At 43.5% G+C, this 14,784-nt stretch overlaps 1 protein-coding gene across 1 annotated transcript; it reads left to right on the top strand.

Moving 5' to 3' along the window:
* Positions 1-4,950: 4,950 nt before the first annotated feature.
* On the top strand, positions 4,951-5,929 carry LOC136687203 (uncharacterized). Its single transcript, XM_066661504.1, has 2 exons — positions 4,951-5,431; positions 5,516-5,929. Exons 1-2 carry the CDS (start codon positions 5,080-5,082, stop codon positions 5,926-5,928), a joined length of 765 nt encoding a protein of 254 aa, XP_066517601.1. The 5' UTR covers positions 4,951-5,079; the 3' UTR covers position 5,929.
* Positions 5,930-14,784: the final 8,855 nt, after the last annotated feature.

Below are 14,784 nucleotides of genomic sequence, written 5' to 3'. Positions count from 1 at the left end.
AATAGTTGAAGGAACAAAAATGTACTTTCCAAGAAGAAGAAAAGTAAAGTTAAAATTGTATTGAATTGCATTAAATTGATGGCAAAAAATAACCTGAGTATTACGTATGGCCAGTAATAGGATTTATCCTATAAAATTTATATTAAAGAACCAGCAAAATTTTATAAAATCGAATATCTTACTTTTTTTGGTTATTTTCTGTGAACTCTGTTTCCAGGAAATTTGGGATTTGTTTTGTAAAATTTACTGTGTTGTGTTAATTCTATAGGACCTTTATTTAACCTTAACATGTACAAAGAAATTACTTAAAAATTGTATTTACCAGCTTGATTATATTTTGTAAATACAAACTGATTTAACTAAATATAAACTAAGGACATTTTCTTGAATTTGCATGCCTTTATATCTGCATTTAGTAATTTGCATAAAACAGGATACTCATATTATGAGATTCAAACCCTTCAGACTCCATATCTATTTTGCATCTTCCAAAATTGCTGCAGTCAGTTCAGTTGTAGCCTTGGCCTATTGGTTAGAGGACCAGGCTTGGTAACTGAAGGTTGCCAGTTCAATCCCCAGGGCCAACAGGAACATCCTTGGTGCAAGGTACTAAAACCCCCAAATGCTCCCCAGGTGCTGGGGATGGCTGCCCCCCGCTCTGGGTGTGTGTTCACAGCCCCTAGTGCACTAGTGTGTGAGCGTGTCCACTGCCACAGATGGATTAAAAGACACATTTCATTGTATGTTGTACAATGACAAGTAATTGCACATTATTATTATAATTATCTTAATGCTGTTCTGAGTGTCCATTAGTCACATTCACACAAAATGTAAATTAATCAATAAACACATAATTCAAAAAATGGTGAGCAGCAAATTATGTATATCTTGTGCAAGTGAACGGCCGTTCATAGACTGATAACTATGAAAGTGAGTCACATATAACGTTCTAATAAGACGGGAAAGGGGCTGCATTTATGGGTTAAATCTGTATATAATGTTGGCATCAAAATGTCCTAAAAAATAAACAAATTTTACTCACTGTCACTTTTATCAACTCTAGCCCTACTTCCATGTTTAAACATTCAGGAACAGAGGATACAAGTTGTTACAGTTTTACAAGTATAACTTTTGCCCAGTTATTCTTTAAGTATTCAGCTGCTCAACAGTCTGGAGCTGCATTTTTTTTGCATTAGGCAGGACAGTTAAGTGCAGTCATGCATTTATGCATTTTTATGCATTTGGCAGACGCTTTTATCCAAAGCAACTTACAAAAGAGGATCTCATATTCGAACTACAGCACAAATTATACAAATGTAATTCAATTGGAGGTGATGTTCCTTCATCCATGTAGATATGTCAGAGAGACATTCAGAGATTCGAGTTGCCACTGAAGTGTCTCCGGAGGAAAGGATAAATAGAGCTGTGTGTCATCTGCATAGCAGTGATAGGAGAAGCCATGCGAATGTATGATTGGGCCTAGAGAGGTGGTGTACAAGGCAAAGAGGAGGGGTCCCAGTACTGAGCCTTGGGGCACACCTGTGGTGAGGCGGTGTCGCACTAATGTTTGTCCAAGCCATGACACACTGAAGGATCATCCAGTGAGATAAGACTCAAACCAGGAGAGCGCATTGTTCTTGAAGCCCATGTCAGTGAGTTTGTTTAGTAAGATGCGGTGGTTGACCGTATCAAATGCTGCTGATAGATCGAGCAGAATGAGAACTGAGGACTGACCTATTGCTTTGGCATCTTTAAGAGCTTCCATTACTGACAGAAGTGCAGTTTCCGTCGAGTGGCTGCTCTTGAAGCCAGATTGGTTCGAGTCAAGAAGGTTATGTTGGGAGAGGAATTTTGTTGCCTGCTTAAAGACAGCTCTTTCAATGATTTTAGACAGGAAGGGGAGGAGAGAGACTGGTCGGTAGTTCTCTACTATAGAAGGAGCAAGAGAAGGTTTTTTGAGTAGAGGTCTTACTTGAGCTTGCTTGAAGGTGTTTGGAAATGTTCCAGAGGTTAGTGAAGAATTGATTACAAGTGGCTGCGGACACAATGGAGGGGGCTATGGTTTGCAGTAGGGCGGTAGGAATGGGATCCAGTGGACAGGATGTGGGATGGCCACCTCTAAGAAGATTTGATACCTCGTCTTCTGTGAGAGGAGTGAAAGAAGGGAAGGAAGCAGTAGGTTTAGGAGGATTCGAAGGGGAGCCGGAGGCTGTGTAGAAGGGACAGAAAACCGGCTGCTGATTGCAGCAACTTTGCTGGTGAAGAAGTCAGCAAATGCATCAGTGGTAAGGTTGGTTGCAGGGGGTGGAGGTGGAGGGTTCAGCAGAGACTTGAAGGTTGAAAACAGCTTCCGGGTGTCAGTAGCGTTGTTGATTTTGTCTTGGCAGAATTTCTTTTTTGCAATGGTGACATTTGTTGAGAAGGCTGAGAGCAGGGATTGTAGTTGTGTCAGGTGTGATGGGTCTTTTGTTTCTCGGCATCTCCTCTCAGCAGCTCTGAGGTTAGTGCGCATTGATCGAAGGGAGTCAGTAAGCCGCGGGTGGGGCTGCATGGGTCTTGCGCGTCTGGTAGTCAGAGGGCACAGGCGATCTAAGCAGGAGCTCAGTGTTGTGCAGAGTGACTCTGTGGCGTCATTGACCTCAAGAGATGAGAAGGTGCTGGGGGGTGGGAGAGCAGAAGTCACAAGGGCGGAGAAGTGGGTGGGAGATAGGTTGCGGAGATTGCGCTGGAAGGGGACAGAGGGAGCGGACACAGTGGGTTGCTGAGGGAGACAAGCATTGAGCTGAATAAAGTAATGGTCAGAAAGATGTAGAGGAGTAACATTTACAGAGTTAATTAGGCAGTGTTTGGTGAGAATGAGATCAAGTGCATTACCTGCTTTGTGAGCTGAGGGGGTGCATACCTGCTGTAGCTCAAGGGAGTGGGTCAGAGAGAAGAAGTCAGCAGCAGCCGGAGTGTCAAGGTGGATGTTCATGCCACAGAGAATGAGCATGGGACAGTCATGTTCAGGGATGGATGAAAGCCGGGTGTCTAGTTATTCTAGGAAATCACCAATTGCCCTGGGGGAAGATATACAACGACTACATACATTTTTACTGGTGGAATTCGAAGGAGCTGTATGAGACTGATGATTCGAACTGGGTATATTTCCATGTGTTGGAAATCAACAGCCTCGTACCACCACCTTGTTTACCAGGCCGTGGCGTATGGGAGAATCTGTAGTTGATGGAGAGAGCAGTGGGGGTAGTGCTGTTTTCCGGTTTGATCCAAGTCTCAGTGAGGGCTAGGATGTCTAGTGAAAGATGGTTGCATAGGCGGAGATGAAGTCTGCTTTGTTTACTGCAGACTGACAGTTCCATAGACCTATTGAGAAGGAATTGGTTATGGGTGTGGATGTGTGATATAGAGAGCGAAGGTTATCAAGGTTTTGTTTCCGTCTGTGGAAGTAGAAGCGCCTGCGAGTTCCAGAGAGAGGAGAGATGGGGTAGGGACACATTGTGGAAAGAGGAAAATTAGGCTTAGTTTGTTTGTTTGGTGGCCTCGCTTGGGGGACACGATTGGGAGACACGTTATGTCTTTACCCCAGAATGTCTTCACCCCAGAAAGGCTGAACACAAAGGCTGACGCTTCAGAGGGATCATTCTTTTTTGTAATGGAGATCTCACACAGCTGTCCTGTGTTGGTGATTGATTGTCCCAGCTGAGACCGCCCACTGACAGTTTGGTAGAGAACAAAAGGCCTGAGGGATTGGTCATAGCTGAAACTCCCTCAAGCTGATTGTTTCCCTAATTGAATCAGCAGTGATACTTAACACCTTTAGAATGGGTTTCAGTTGATACTTGCAGTCAGGTGACTGGAGCCACAGCACAGGAAGTCCACAAGATCAGTTGAGTTGGTAAATAAATACAGAATGCACAAGCATTCACTTACTCAGGTTCTTCTGTGTCTGCAGTTCTTCTCACAGTCATTCTGTGTCTACAAAGCCATGCTGTACTAGCATGTGCAGAATGAGGTCTGGCATTGTCTTGAAATAACCATGAACTTTGTAAGATAGGACATTGCCTTGTTAGCAGCATATGTCTTTCTAAAATCCCAGTATATTTCTATTATCTTACAGTTTATCTAAGATGAGTTCCAGCCCAGTGAATATGGCAGCTTCAATAATAGATGTATGGCTTTCAACTCTTTAAAGAAAGGTTCAGGTCACTGCAGATTGTGTTTTTATAGAATACTAATATATTCATCTAACCTGTACACACTGTAGATACTCTAAATCCTGCTCGTGAGATTTATTGCCCTTCTGGTTAGATTCCAAACTGCGAAGCCTTGTACTTGTACATGTGTAATGATAATGAAAATTGTGAAAAAGCTTAATGGGGTATTCTCTCAGACATATGGCCATATTTATCACAGTGGCGTGAGGGTTTCTCATGTAGTGCCATTTTGACGTCTCAAAAGGTCACACCCATTAAAGGCTCATTTATGCTCTCTTTCTTTACGCAATTGAATGCATTGTAACCGTCATTTCCCTCATATTTCTATGTGTCCTTTACATTGGTGTGGATGTTAAACTCTATACAGAATACAGAGTATAGAAAGAAGGCTTCATGCTTGTTCATATGCATATAACACTGAGCAGAATTTAGACTTAAAATAGGCTTCTTTGTGAATTCGTCAGTTAAATAGAGGTTCAAGAGATAGAACAAATAACAGATTCTTGTATTTATTGCTGGCTACTTGAAAATGTCCCTAGGTGAGGTGTACAATTATTTTGTGATTGTATAACGTACAATGGAATGTGTCTTCCACATTTAACCCATCTGTGAACACACACACACACTAGTGGTCACAGGAGCGTCACAGGTACGTCACTTCCGGCTGACTACTCGCGTGCTTGATTTGAAATTGTTTGCCGTTTGTCGCTGTTTTAGTCCTCTAGACGTTTATTTACAATCTCTATTGCATATTCTTTGGCATTGCTTATCCTAGTGTGCTGTCTTCATCATTCCTAACCCACCGTGCTTCTTAACTTCATTTTTTTCGTACATATTATTTCTCATTGTTTATTTTTCTCTCTTCATGGCGCCTGCCGAGGAACGAGCTCTTTCTGAGCTCGGCGCGGAGCTCGAGCAGCTTGGTCGCCGGATTCAGCGTCTCTTGGAGAAGCAGACGGAGCTCCAGCGGGAGAAGACGAGACTCGAGGCAGCCCGCGACGCCTCCTACGTGGCCGTCGCCTCTCCGGCTCCTCTGCCGCGGCGGTTTGCGGGGGTACCCATCTACACGCCTGCACCGGGATGGGAGCGCCAGCGTGGGCGTGGGAAGCCGAGGCCGTCCCCCCCTCCACCGCAGCCAGTCTTCACTTCTGCCAACCGGTTTGAGGTGCTCAGCTCCTGGCCTTCACCTGCTCCAGCGCCGAAGACTAAACAGGACGGTGTTCTTATTATGGGTGATTCAATAGTTAGACATTTAAAAGTGCCGGGGATAAAGAGTAATGCAACCGTGTCTTGTCTCCCAGGCGCACGTGTCCTGGACGTTGCCAGGCGTCTTCCGTCGGCGCTTCGGCAGCGTGAGGACTTCGGCACCGTCGTTCTCCACGTGGGAACGAACGACATCTCCGCCCGCCGCAGCGAGGTCCTGAAGGAGCACTACCGTTCGCTTCTGGATACCGCTCGGAAGAAGACGGATGCTAGGATCATCGTCTCTGGCCCCCTGCCCACCTACCGTCGAGGATGCGAGGCGTTTAGCAGGCTCTTCGGGCTCCACTCCTGGCTCCTGGATTGGTGCGGCACTGTCGGCGTGGACTACGTCGACAACTGGGAGTGCTTTCGTGAGCGTCCGGCCCTGTATCGTTGGGATGGGCTTCATCCGAGCCGTCTAGGATCCGCAGTTCTCTCTGAGAACATTGAGGTGGTTCTGCGCCGGAACTGACTGGTCATTCCCAGTCACATCAGTCAGGTAGGTGGAATGGATAGCGAGCAGGTAAGTAATATTAAAATTCCTAATGTTCCTCCTGACCATCTCTCTACTGCTAGTATGATGAGTAGCATGTCCATGTCACCCACTCTGATTAACGCTAATAAATTTTTCAGCATTGAGACTGTGTCGGTTCCCCGCAAAGCTTGTTATCACAAACGCCCAAAAATCAGTTTTAACAACCTAATTAGAATTAACACCAAGGCACTGCAGCGAACGCAATATTTCAGCACTTCCAGCATTAAATTAGGGCTTTTAAATATACGATCTCTAACATCCAAAGCACTCACTGTCTGTGATATTATTACTGATAACAAACTCTATGCATTATGTCTCTGCGAAACATGGGCTAAAGCCAATGAATACATTGCCCTAAATGAGTCCACTCCCCCTGGCTTCAGCTATTACAGTTGCCCACGAACATCTGGTCGTGGTGGTGGTGTAGCCACAATTTATGACCCTACCATTGACACAACACAAAAATCTAGTTATGATACTAAATCCTTTGAAGTACTTACTCTTAAAGTCACTGCATCAAAAAGGCAGCACTCGTTTATGCTCATCACAATCTATCGTCCTCCTGGCCCTTATACAGGATTTCTTTGTGAATTTGCTGATTTCCTCTCAAGTGTAGTTATCGTATCAGAAAAGGCCTTAATTGTTGGTGATTTCAATATTCACTTTGAGAAGGACCATGATCCACTTAAAATTGCATTTGAATCAATTTTGGATGCGCTAGGGTTCACTCAGAATGTTACTGGGCCCACTCATCAATGCAAACACACATTGGACCTAGTGTTAACACGGGGCATTGAGATAAAGAATCTATCCAATCTCTCGCTACATGAGACCATCTCTGATCACCATCTAATCACATATGAAATTGCGTTAAACTTTGATATTTGTCCACAACCACGCTATATTAGAAAGCGCACTATAACATCCTCAACAGTTAGTGATTTTATCAACAACCTTCCAGACCTTACCACCATTTCTTTTCCAACTCACCCAAATGACCTGGAGCTCATTACAAACAACCTACACCACTTATTGTGTACAAACCTAGATAGTGTTGCACCAGTCAAGACCAAACAATTTAGAGAGAAAAGGCTTGCTCCATGGTACAGTGACAGCACGCGTGCATTAAAACTGGCTGCTCGTAACCATGAACGTAAATGGAGACACACAAAACTAGAATGTTTCCGAATTGCATGGCAGCACAGCCTCACCGACTACAAACATGCCTTATCTAAAGCCAAATCACAGTACATCTCTTCCCTTATAGAAAACAACAAAGACAACCCTAGATTCCTTTTTAGCACTGTATCAAATCTAATTGGAAACAAAAAGGAAATCAACCCCATTGTTCCCTCTGATTTCTGTAGCAATGACTTTATGAGGGTTTTTAATGATAAAATTGCTTGCATTCGCCTCAAAATCCAAAATCAGTCCAAAGTCACATCGGCTCTCGTAGATGAACCCCCTGCCAGCTCTGAGGTGCACTTAGACTACTTGAATTCTGTCGATGAAAATGACTTGCTTAGTTTAATTAGCTCATCTAAATCAACTACATGCTTACTGGATCCTGTACCAACACAATTATTTAAACAAATTTTACCTAAAGTCATTAGACCATTGCTCACAATAATAAACTCATCCCTCAACATTGGATATGTACCAAAACCTCTGAAACTAGCAGTAATCAAACCAATTATTAAAAAACCCAATCTTGACCCTCTTGTATTCGCAAACTACAGGCCAATATCAAACCTCCCTTTTATTGCTAAGATTCTAGAAAAAGTCGTGTCACAGCAGTTGTGCTCTTACCTACAAAACAATGACATTCATGACATTTTTCAATCTGGATTTAGACCAAATCACAGCACAGAAACGGCTCTAACAAGAGTAACTAATGACTTACTCCTTTCACATGATAAGGGCTATATCTCTATTCTGGTGCTGCTTGACCTTAGTGCAGCATTTGATACCATAGATCATGTGATGCTTCTTGATAGGCTGGAAAATCTGGTAGGAATAAAAGGATCTGCCCTCTCTTGGTTCAGATCTTATTTATCTGATCGTTACCAATTTGTTTATCTGAATAATAAATCCTCTAATCATACTTTAGTTAAATATGGTGTCCCACAAGGATCAGTGCTCGGCCCTGTATTGTTCACACTCTACATGCTGCCACTGGGTAGACTAATCCGTAAGCATGGGATTCAATTCCACTGTTATGCTGATGACACACAACTGTATATATCAGCCAAACCCAATGATGTTGCTTGTCTACGTAAAATAACAGAATGTCTAACTGAAATTAAAGACTGGATGATGCAAAACTTTCTCATGTTAAATTCTGATAAAACTGAGGTCTTGTTACTAGGTACAGATACTCAGATACATTCACTCAGAAATGCTGCTATTAATCTTGATAATTCAACAGTAAAACACAATGCCATCATTAAAAACTTAGGTGTAGCCTTTGATTCGACTCTCACATTTGATACCCACATATCCAATACAGTCAAAACCGCCTTCTTCCACCTACGCAATATTGCCAAAATTCGGCATATTTTATCATTAAAAGATGCAGAGAAACTAGTGCATGCTTTTATAACTTCACGTCTAGACTACTGCAATGCGCTCCTGGCAGGGAGCTCGTGCAAAGCGTTACACAAGCTTCAGTTAGTTCAAAATGCAGCAGCCAGGGTGCTCACTAGAGCTAGAAAATTTGAACATATCACCCCAGTTCTCTCGTCCCTACACTGGCTACCTGTAAAATTTCGCATTGACTATAAAATACTCCTCTTAGCTTATAAATCTCTAAACAGTTTAGGCCCGCAGTATCTTACTGAACTTCTCATACCTTATCGCCCGTCACGTACACTTCGTTCACAGGATGCCCATCTACTCTTTGTTCCTCGCATTAAGAAAAACACAGCAGGAGGAAGAGCCTTTTCTCACAAAGCTCCTCAACTCTGGAATAGCCTTCCGGTTACTGTTCGGGGCTCAGACACACTCTCAATCTTTAAATCTAGATTAAAAACCTACCTTTTCAAACAAGCTTTTGGTTAATCACTCACCTTCAGGTTACTCCTTCTATATTGGTGTTCGGGCTGGTTTTCATATTATCACTGTTCTGTATTAATCCTGTCATATCACCATAGCTACAGCATTCTTAGTTAGCTTTGTAGTAACTGCCAACAACGCTGTCTGTCGCTGGGTTCTCTTGCCTGATCAGTGGAAGCTTTTTTCGCAGGACAAATTTCCCCGTTCTTTACCATGACCCTACTAACCTTTTGTATTTTTATTTGTTCCCTTTGTCTGGCTTTCTTTCTCCTGTCTCTCTCTCATGCTTTGAGATGTCCTGCTGCTCTCCAGGTTTTGCCCTGATCCAGCCCGTGTCCTGTACAAGATCCTGGCCTTGCTAAGACTCATACATCACTAATATCATCACTAATATACTACATTTATATTACTATAACCCCTTCACTTTTACTTCTGTTCTCTATTGTGTCTCCGGTGTCGACCCGAGGAGGATGGGTTCCCCGTATGAGTCTTGGTTCCTTCCAAGGTTTCTTCCTCGTGTGCTGAGGGAGTTTTTCCTTGCCACTGTTGCCCCTGGCTTGCTCATAGGAGGCTTGGACCCGGATCTCTGTAAAGCTGCTTTGTGACGACTTTTTGTTGTGAAAAGCGCTATATAAATAAAATTTGATTGATTGATTGACTAGTGTACTAGGGGCTTGGAACACACAAACACACACACTAGTGTTCTAGGGGCAGGGAACACACACACACTAGTGTACTAGGGGGCTGGGAACAGGGAGCAGCTGTGGGTTTGGTGCCTTGGGCACCTTGGATATAGGTTGAGGGTGGAGGACAGTTCTGTTCCTTCACTCACACCGCCCCTAATTTTCCTGCCGGTCATGGGAATTTAACCTCTTAGTCCTAAGCCCTCTTCTCTAACCAAGGCAGCCCACACACTCAAGTCTAGGTTTGAGTGTATGAGTTAATGTCTGATTGTGGGTTGCTCTACTAGGGACTGGTATCTCTCCAGGGTGTGTTCCCTCTTTGTGCACAGTGATTCAGGATGGACTTCGTACTCACCATAACCCTGAACTGGATAGGTGGTTACAGGCAATTAATGAATGTATTTATTGCATTTTTTCAAAAAAAGATCTCAAATTTGTGCCAATCATATAACTGATTCTTAGCTTACCCTGCAGGTGTTTCTCTTGTCTTTTACAGCTTTCACAGGCACAAGTTACCAGTACTATTATCGACAAAAGCACAAGACCTCCTCCCCCAGCCAGGATGCCCACCATCATCCACCAGTCAAAGCCATAGAGATTTTGTCCTTCTGAAGTTTTTGGAGAACCTGTGCAAAATTAAATAGTACATTAATGCAAAAATGCACAGTAAAGACATCTATACATGAACAACACAATATGTCAGAAAATGAATACAAAAGTAACATAAGCTCCAACTAAGTGTGAATAAATTAACCACATATTAAAAATCAGAATGGGGAAAATTGCATCTGGTTTTTAAAAACCTGCTACACAGAATTATGAAATATGAAAAAGTAAACTTGGTGATAGCTATAACTGCCTTTAACATTATAACTAACACACACACACACACACACTTTTGGAAACTGAATATTCCTTTACTTTTCACTACATTTAACAGCATATTCTGTAAACATCAAAAGATTAATTTAATTCCTTATTATTTACAATTGTATTAATGAGTAAATAAAACTGAAATACTCACATGATACTGGGACGTCATCACTTGTATTATTGTAAAATGGGTTACTGACAATACATTTATAGATTCTATTGTCCTTTCCAGTAAATGTTGGTCCAGTAGATACTTTCTTTCCACTTTCATACCAACTGAACTCTACATTACCGCTCGCAACTTCACATCTGAGACTCGGCTGGCCGTTTTGACAAGTGAAATTCACACTTGGCTTAGAGATCTTATCTGATAAATATATTACAAAAAACACAGCATTTGTGTTTATGTTAATTGTGTTTATGTGAAGACCATTTTCACACAAATTAAGCTTTTATTATTTAAGATTTCATAACATTATATGTATCTCTTACCATAAACACAGAGCGTGGTTGAGCCCTTTAGTTCAAAGTCACCATCTTTACCATAACACTCATAACTATATTCGCCAGCATTTTCCATTTTCACATTTTGGAGCTGCAGGGACCCTTTGTCATCCATAGCTGTATTACTGGCCTGTAGAGCTGTATTGTCACCCTTTTTCCGGATAACATTTTTATTAGCATGTTTCCATCTTATTTCAAAATAAGCTTCAGGTTTTGAAAGCTGAATGGTGACAGAACTCCCGACTTTAGCCTTGTTGGCACAGTTTTCACTGCTGCACTCTGAAGAATGATTATAGACATGACACATAAAAAAATATTTAAAATTCTGCCTTGATTTACTAGAAGATTTACTTTCTCCATGCAAAAGATATAATGGTAAAATGTTACAGATTTTAAGAACCAAATGTGTTGGCAATGTATTAAATACAATTTTCAATGAAATTGATCACAACACAATCAACAATATTAATACACAATGTCATCTTACCTGTAATGGAGAAAAAAATCAGGACACAGAAGAGTGAGAGTGTGACACCAGCTTTGAAGTGCATTGTTCTTCTAAAACATTTCAAAGACAAATGCAGGAAACCGATTCATTTCCTGTATTTGAAATGGACTTGTCTGTTAATGCTGAGTTGTGTGTCGTTTTGTCTTAAAAACAGATGTAGTAATAGCTCGCTGCTGCCTCCATTGAATGTAGCAGTTTTACAGCTGGCCCAAATGAATGGATTTGCACACTGGCACTTAACCTGTAAGTTCAAGGTATGAGAAGATCCTCCATTCTACTGTGATCTATTCAGCAGTGTCCAAAAAGTGCATACCTATGTGGGAATTCTTGGAAAGACTTGTATGTGTCAACAAGGCAACATCCAGAGCCTTGAGGGACCTGAGGCGGACCTCATCCACCCCCGGGGCCCTACCGCCAGGGAGTTTTCCTACTACCTCAGCCCCAGTGATAGACGAGCCCTCCCCGGGATCCACAGACTCTTCTTTCTCTGTGGAAGACATGCTGGTGGGGTTGAAAAGATCCTTGAAGTATTCCTTCAACTGCCTAATTGCATCCCCAGTCGAGATCAACAATTCCCTACCCGCACCATATACAGTGTTGGTGGAAACCTTCTTTCCCATTCTGAGTCGCCTGATGGTTTGCCAGAATCTTCTCTGAGCCAACCGAAAGTCAGTTTCCATGTCCTCACCGAACTACTCCGACACCCGTGTTTAGCCTCAGCGATAGCCGAAGCCACAAGCCGCTTAGCTCTTCGGTACTCGTAAGTTGCCTCCTGAGTCCCTTGAGGCAACCAGGCTCGATAGGACTCTTTCTTCAGCTTGACAGCCTCCCTAAATCGGGGTGTCCACCACCGAGTGCAGGGATTGCCACCACGACAGGCACCGACAACCTTGCAGCCACAGCTCCGTTCAGCTGCCTCAACAATGGAGATCCGGAACATGGCCCATTCAGACTCAATGTCTCAACGGTCTCCCCCGAGATGCAGTCAAAGCTCTGCCGGATATGGGAGTTGAAGATCTTTGACAGGTTCCTCTGGCAAAAGTTCCCAGCAAACCCTCAACACAAGTTTAGGCCTGTCAGGTCTGTCCAGCATCCTCCCCCACAATCTGATCAAACTCACCACAAGGTGGTGATCAGTTGACAGCTCAGCACCTCTCTTAACCCGAGTGTCCAGAACATGTGGCCGCAGGTCAGATGATACCACTATAAAGTCGATCCTCGAAATGCGGCCTAGGGTATCTTGATGCCAGGTGTACTTATGGACACCCTTATGCTCGAACCTGGTGTTTGTAATGGATAAACTGTGATGGGCACAGAAATCCAATAACTGAACACCACTCAGGTTCAGATCAGCGGGGCCGTTCCTCCCAATCACGCCCCTCCAGGTCTCACTGTCATTACCCATGTGAGCATGCAGTCCCCCTTAAGGAGATCGGTTTCAGAGCTCATACTGTATGTCGAGGTGATCCCGACTATATCTAGTCGGTACCTCTCAACCTTGCGCACCAGAGAAGTTACGTTCCATGTTCCAAAAGCCAGTTTCAGTAACCGAGGATCAGAACGCCACAAAATCAAGTTTGTCAAACAGACTGAAATACATATAACTAAATCTTTAAATCTATATATTTATGTCTATGTGTAAAAGTGTGAATGTGTGGTGCTATAAAAAAAGAAAAATTTGACCCAAAAGAGAGAAGAGAAATTAACCAATGAACCTATATTCAAAATACAAAGAAAAATATATATTGTAAGAAATTGTGAAAAAAAATTATATATATACAGTCTCAAAGATGGCGCCGAGGATGGCAGCCACGGTGACGAGCTCCTCCGTGTTATGTTTGTTTTTGTTAATTAATGTTGTCTATTGTACCTCAAACTTGGTCAGCTGGAACAGAGAACAGTTATTAACCGCCAGGGACAACATTTCTCCTGAATTTATGCCGGAATTTATTCAAAAACCTTCAGAGTGTGTGGAAATCTTTACAACGGCCGCGCTGACACTGCTCGGCCTCGCAAGGAGACGCTGGAGTCGCAGACGAAGGGGCAGACGCGCGGGCGCGCTCGTGCGTCTCAGGCGGCGCGGGCCTCGCACACCTCTACCATCATTATTCCTCTCCAACCTCCGATCTCTCAGCAACAAAACAAAACTACTCCTGCTCCACCGGACCAACAAGGACTTCTCCTCTGCTTCTGCCCTCTGCTTCACGGAGACCTGGCTGAACGAGCTGATCCCGGACAGTGTGCTGGACGTACCGGGCTTCCAGCTACTGAGAGCGGACAGAGACGTGGAACGTAGCGGGAAGAGTAGGGGAGGAGGAATCTGCTTCTACATCAACGAGCGCTGGTGTAGAGACACTACAGTATTGTTAACATCATGCTCTCCTCATCTGGAGTCTCTCTTCATTAACTGTCGGCCGTTTTACTCTCCCAGAGAATTCAGCTCCTTCATTCTGGCCGGCGTGTACATCAGGCCGAGCGCGTGCACCAGCGACGCGCAGAGACAACTGGCCGAACAGATAATGGAACTAGAGAGAGGTCATCCAGACTCGCTGCTGATCATTCTGGGGGACTTTAACAGCGCTAACCTCACGAAGGAGATGCCCAAATACAGGCAACATATCGCGTGCGCTACACGTGAAGGCAACACACTAGACAAATGCTACACAAGCATCAAGAATGCCTATCGCGCTGTTGCGCGCGCCGCTCTCGGGCTCTCCGATCACAGCCTCGTTCACCTCATTCCCACGTACCGGCAGAAACTTAAAACCAACAAGCCGGCCATTACAACAGTGAAGAGGTGGCCAGTGGAGATATAGAGAAGCTGCAGGGCTGCTTCGAATCCACAAACTGGGCTGTGTTTGAGGAGGCGACAGACGGACTGGACGAATACACAGACGCTGTGACGTCATATATAAGCTTCTGTGAAGACAGCTGTATTTCAACTAGAACATGTGTTAAACACAGTGTTGTTAACTTTTGCTGTGTTGTGAAGACAGGTGATGGAAAAGAATCTCCGCAGACACGGTTAAAAGTGTAAATACATCTTTATTTACCAAAACAGTGTCTTACGGGTTCTTAAGGATCCCGTGAGAGAGTAGTGTTCAATTGAGTGCTCCGATCATCTCTCTCCCTCTCTCTCTGATCTTTTCCTATATCCTTCTCTCACCTCTC

Source organism: Hoplias malabaricus, chromosome 2 (genome assembly GCF_029633855.1).
Source record: "Hoplias malabaricus isolate fHopMal1 chromosome 2, fHopMal1.hap1, whole genome shotgun sequence".
NCBI classification, from domain to species: Eukaryota; Metazoa; Chordata; class Actinopteri; order Characiformes; family Erythrinidae; genus Hoplias; species Hoplias malabaricus.
This window is presented reverse-complemented; position numbering and strand designations above follow the sequence as displayed.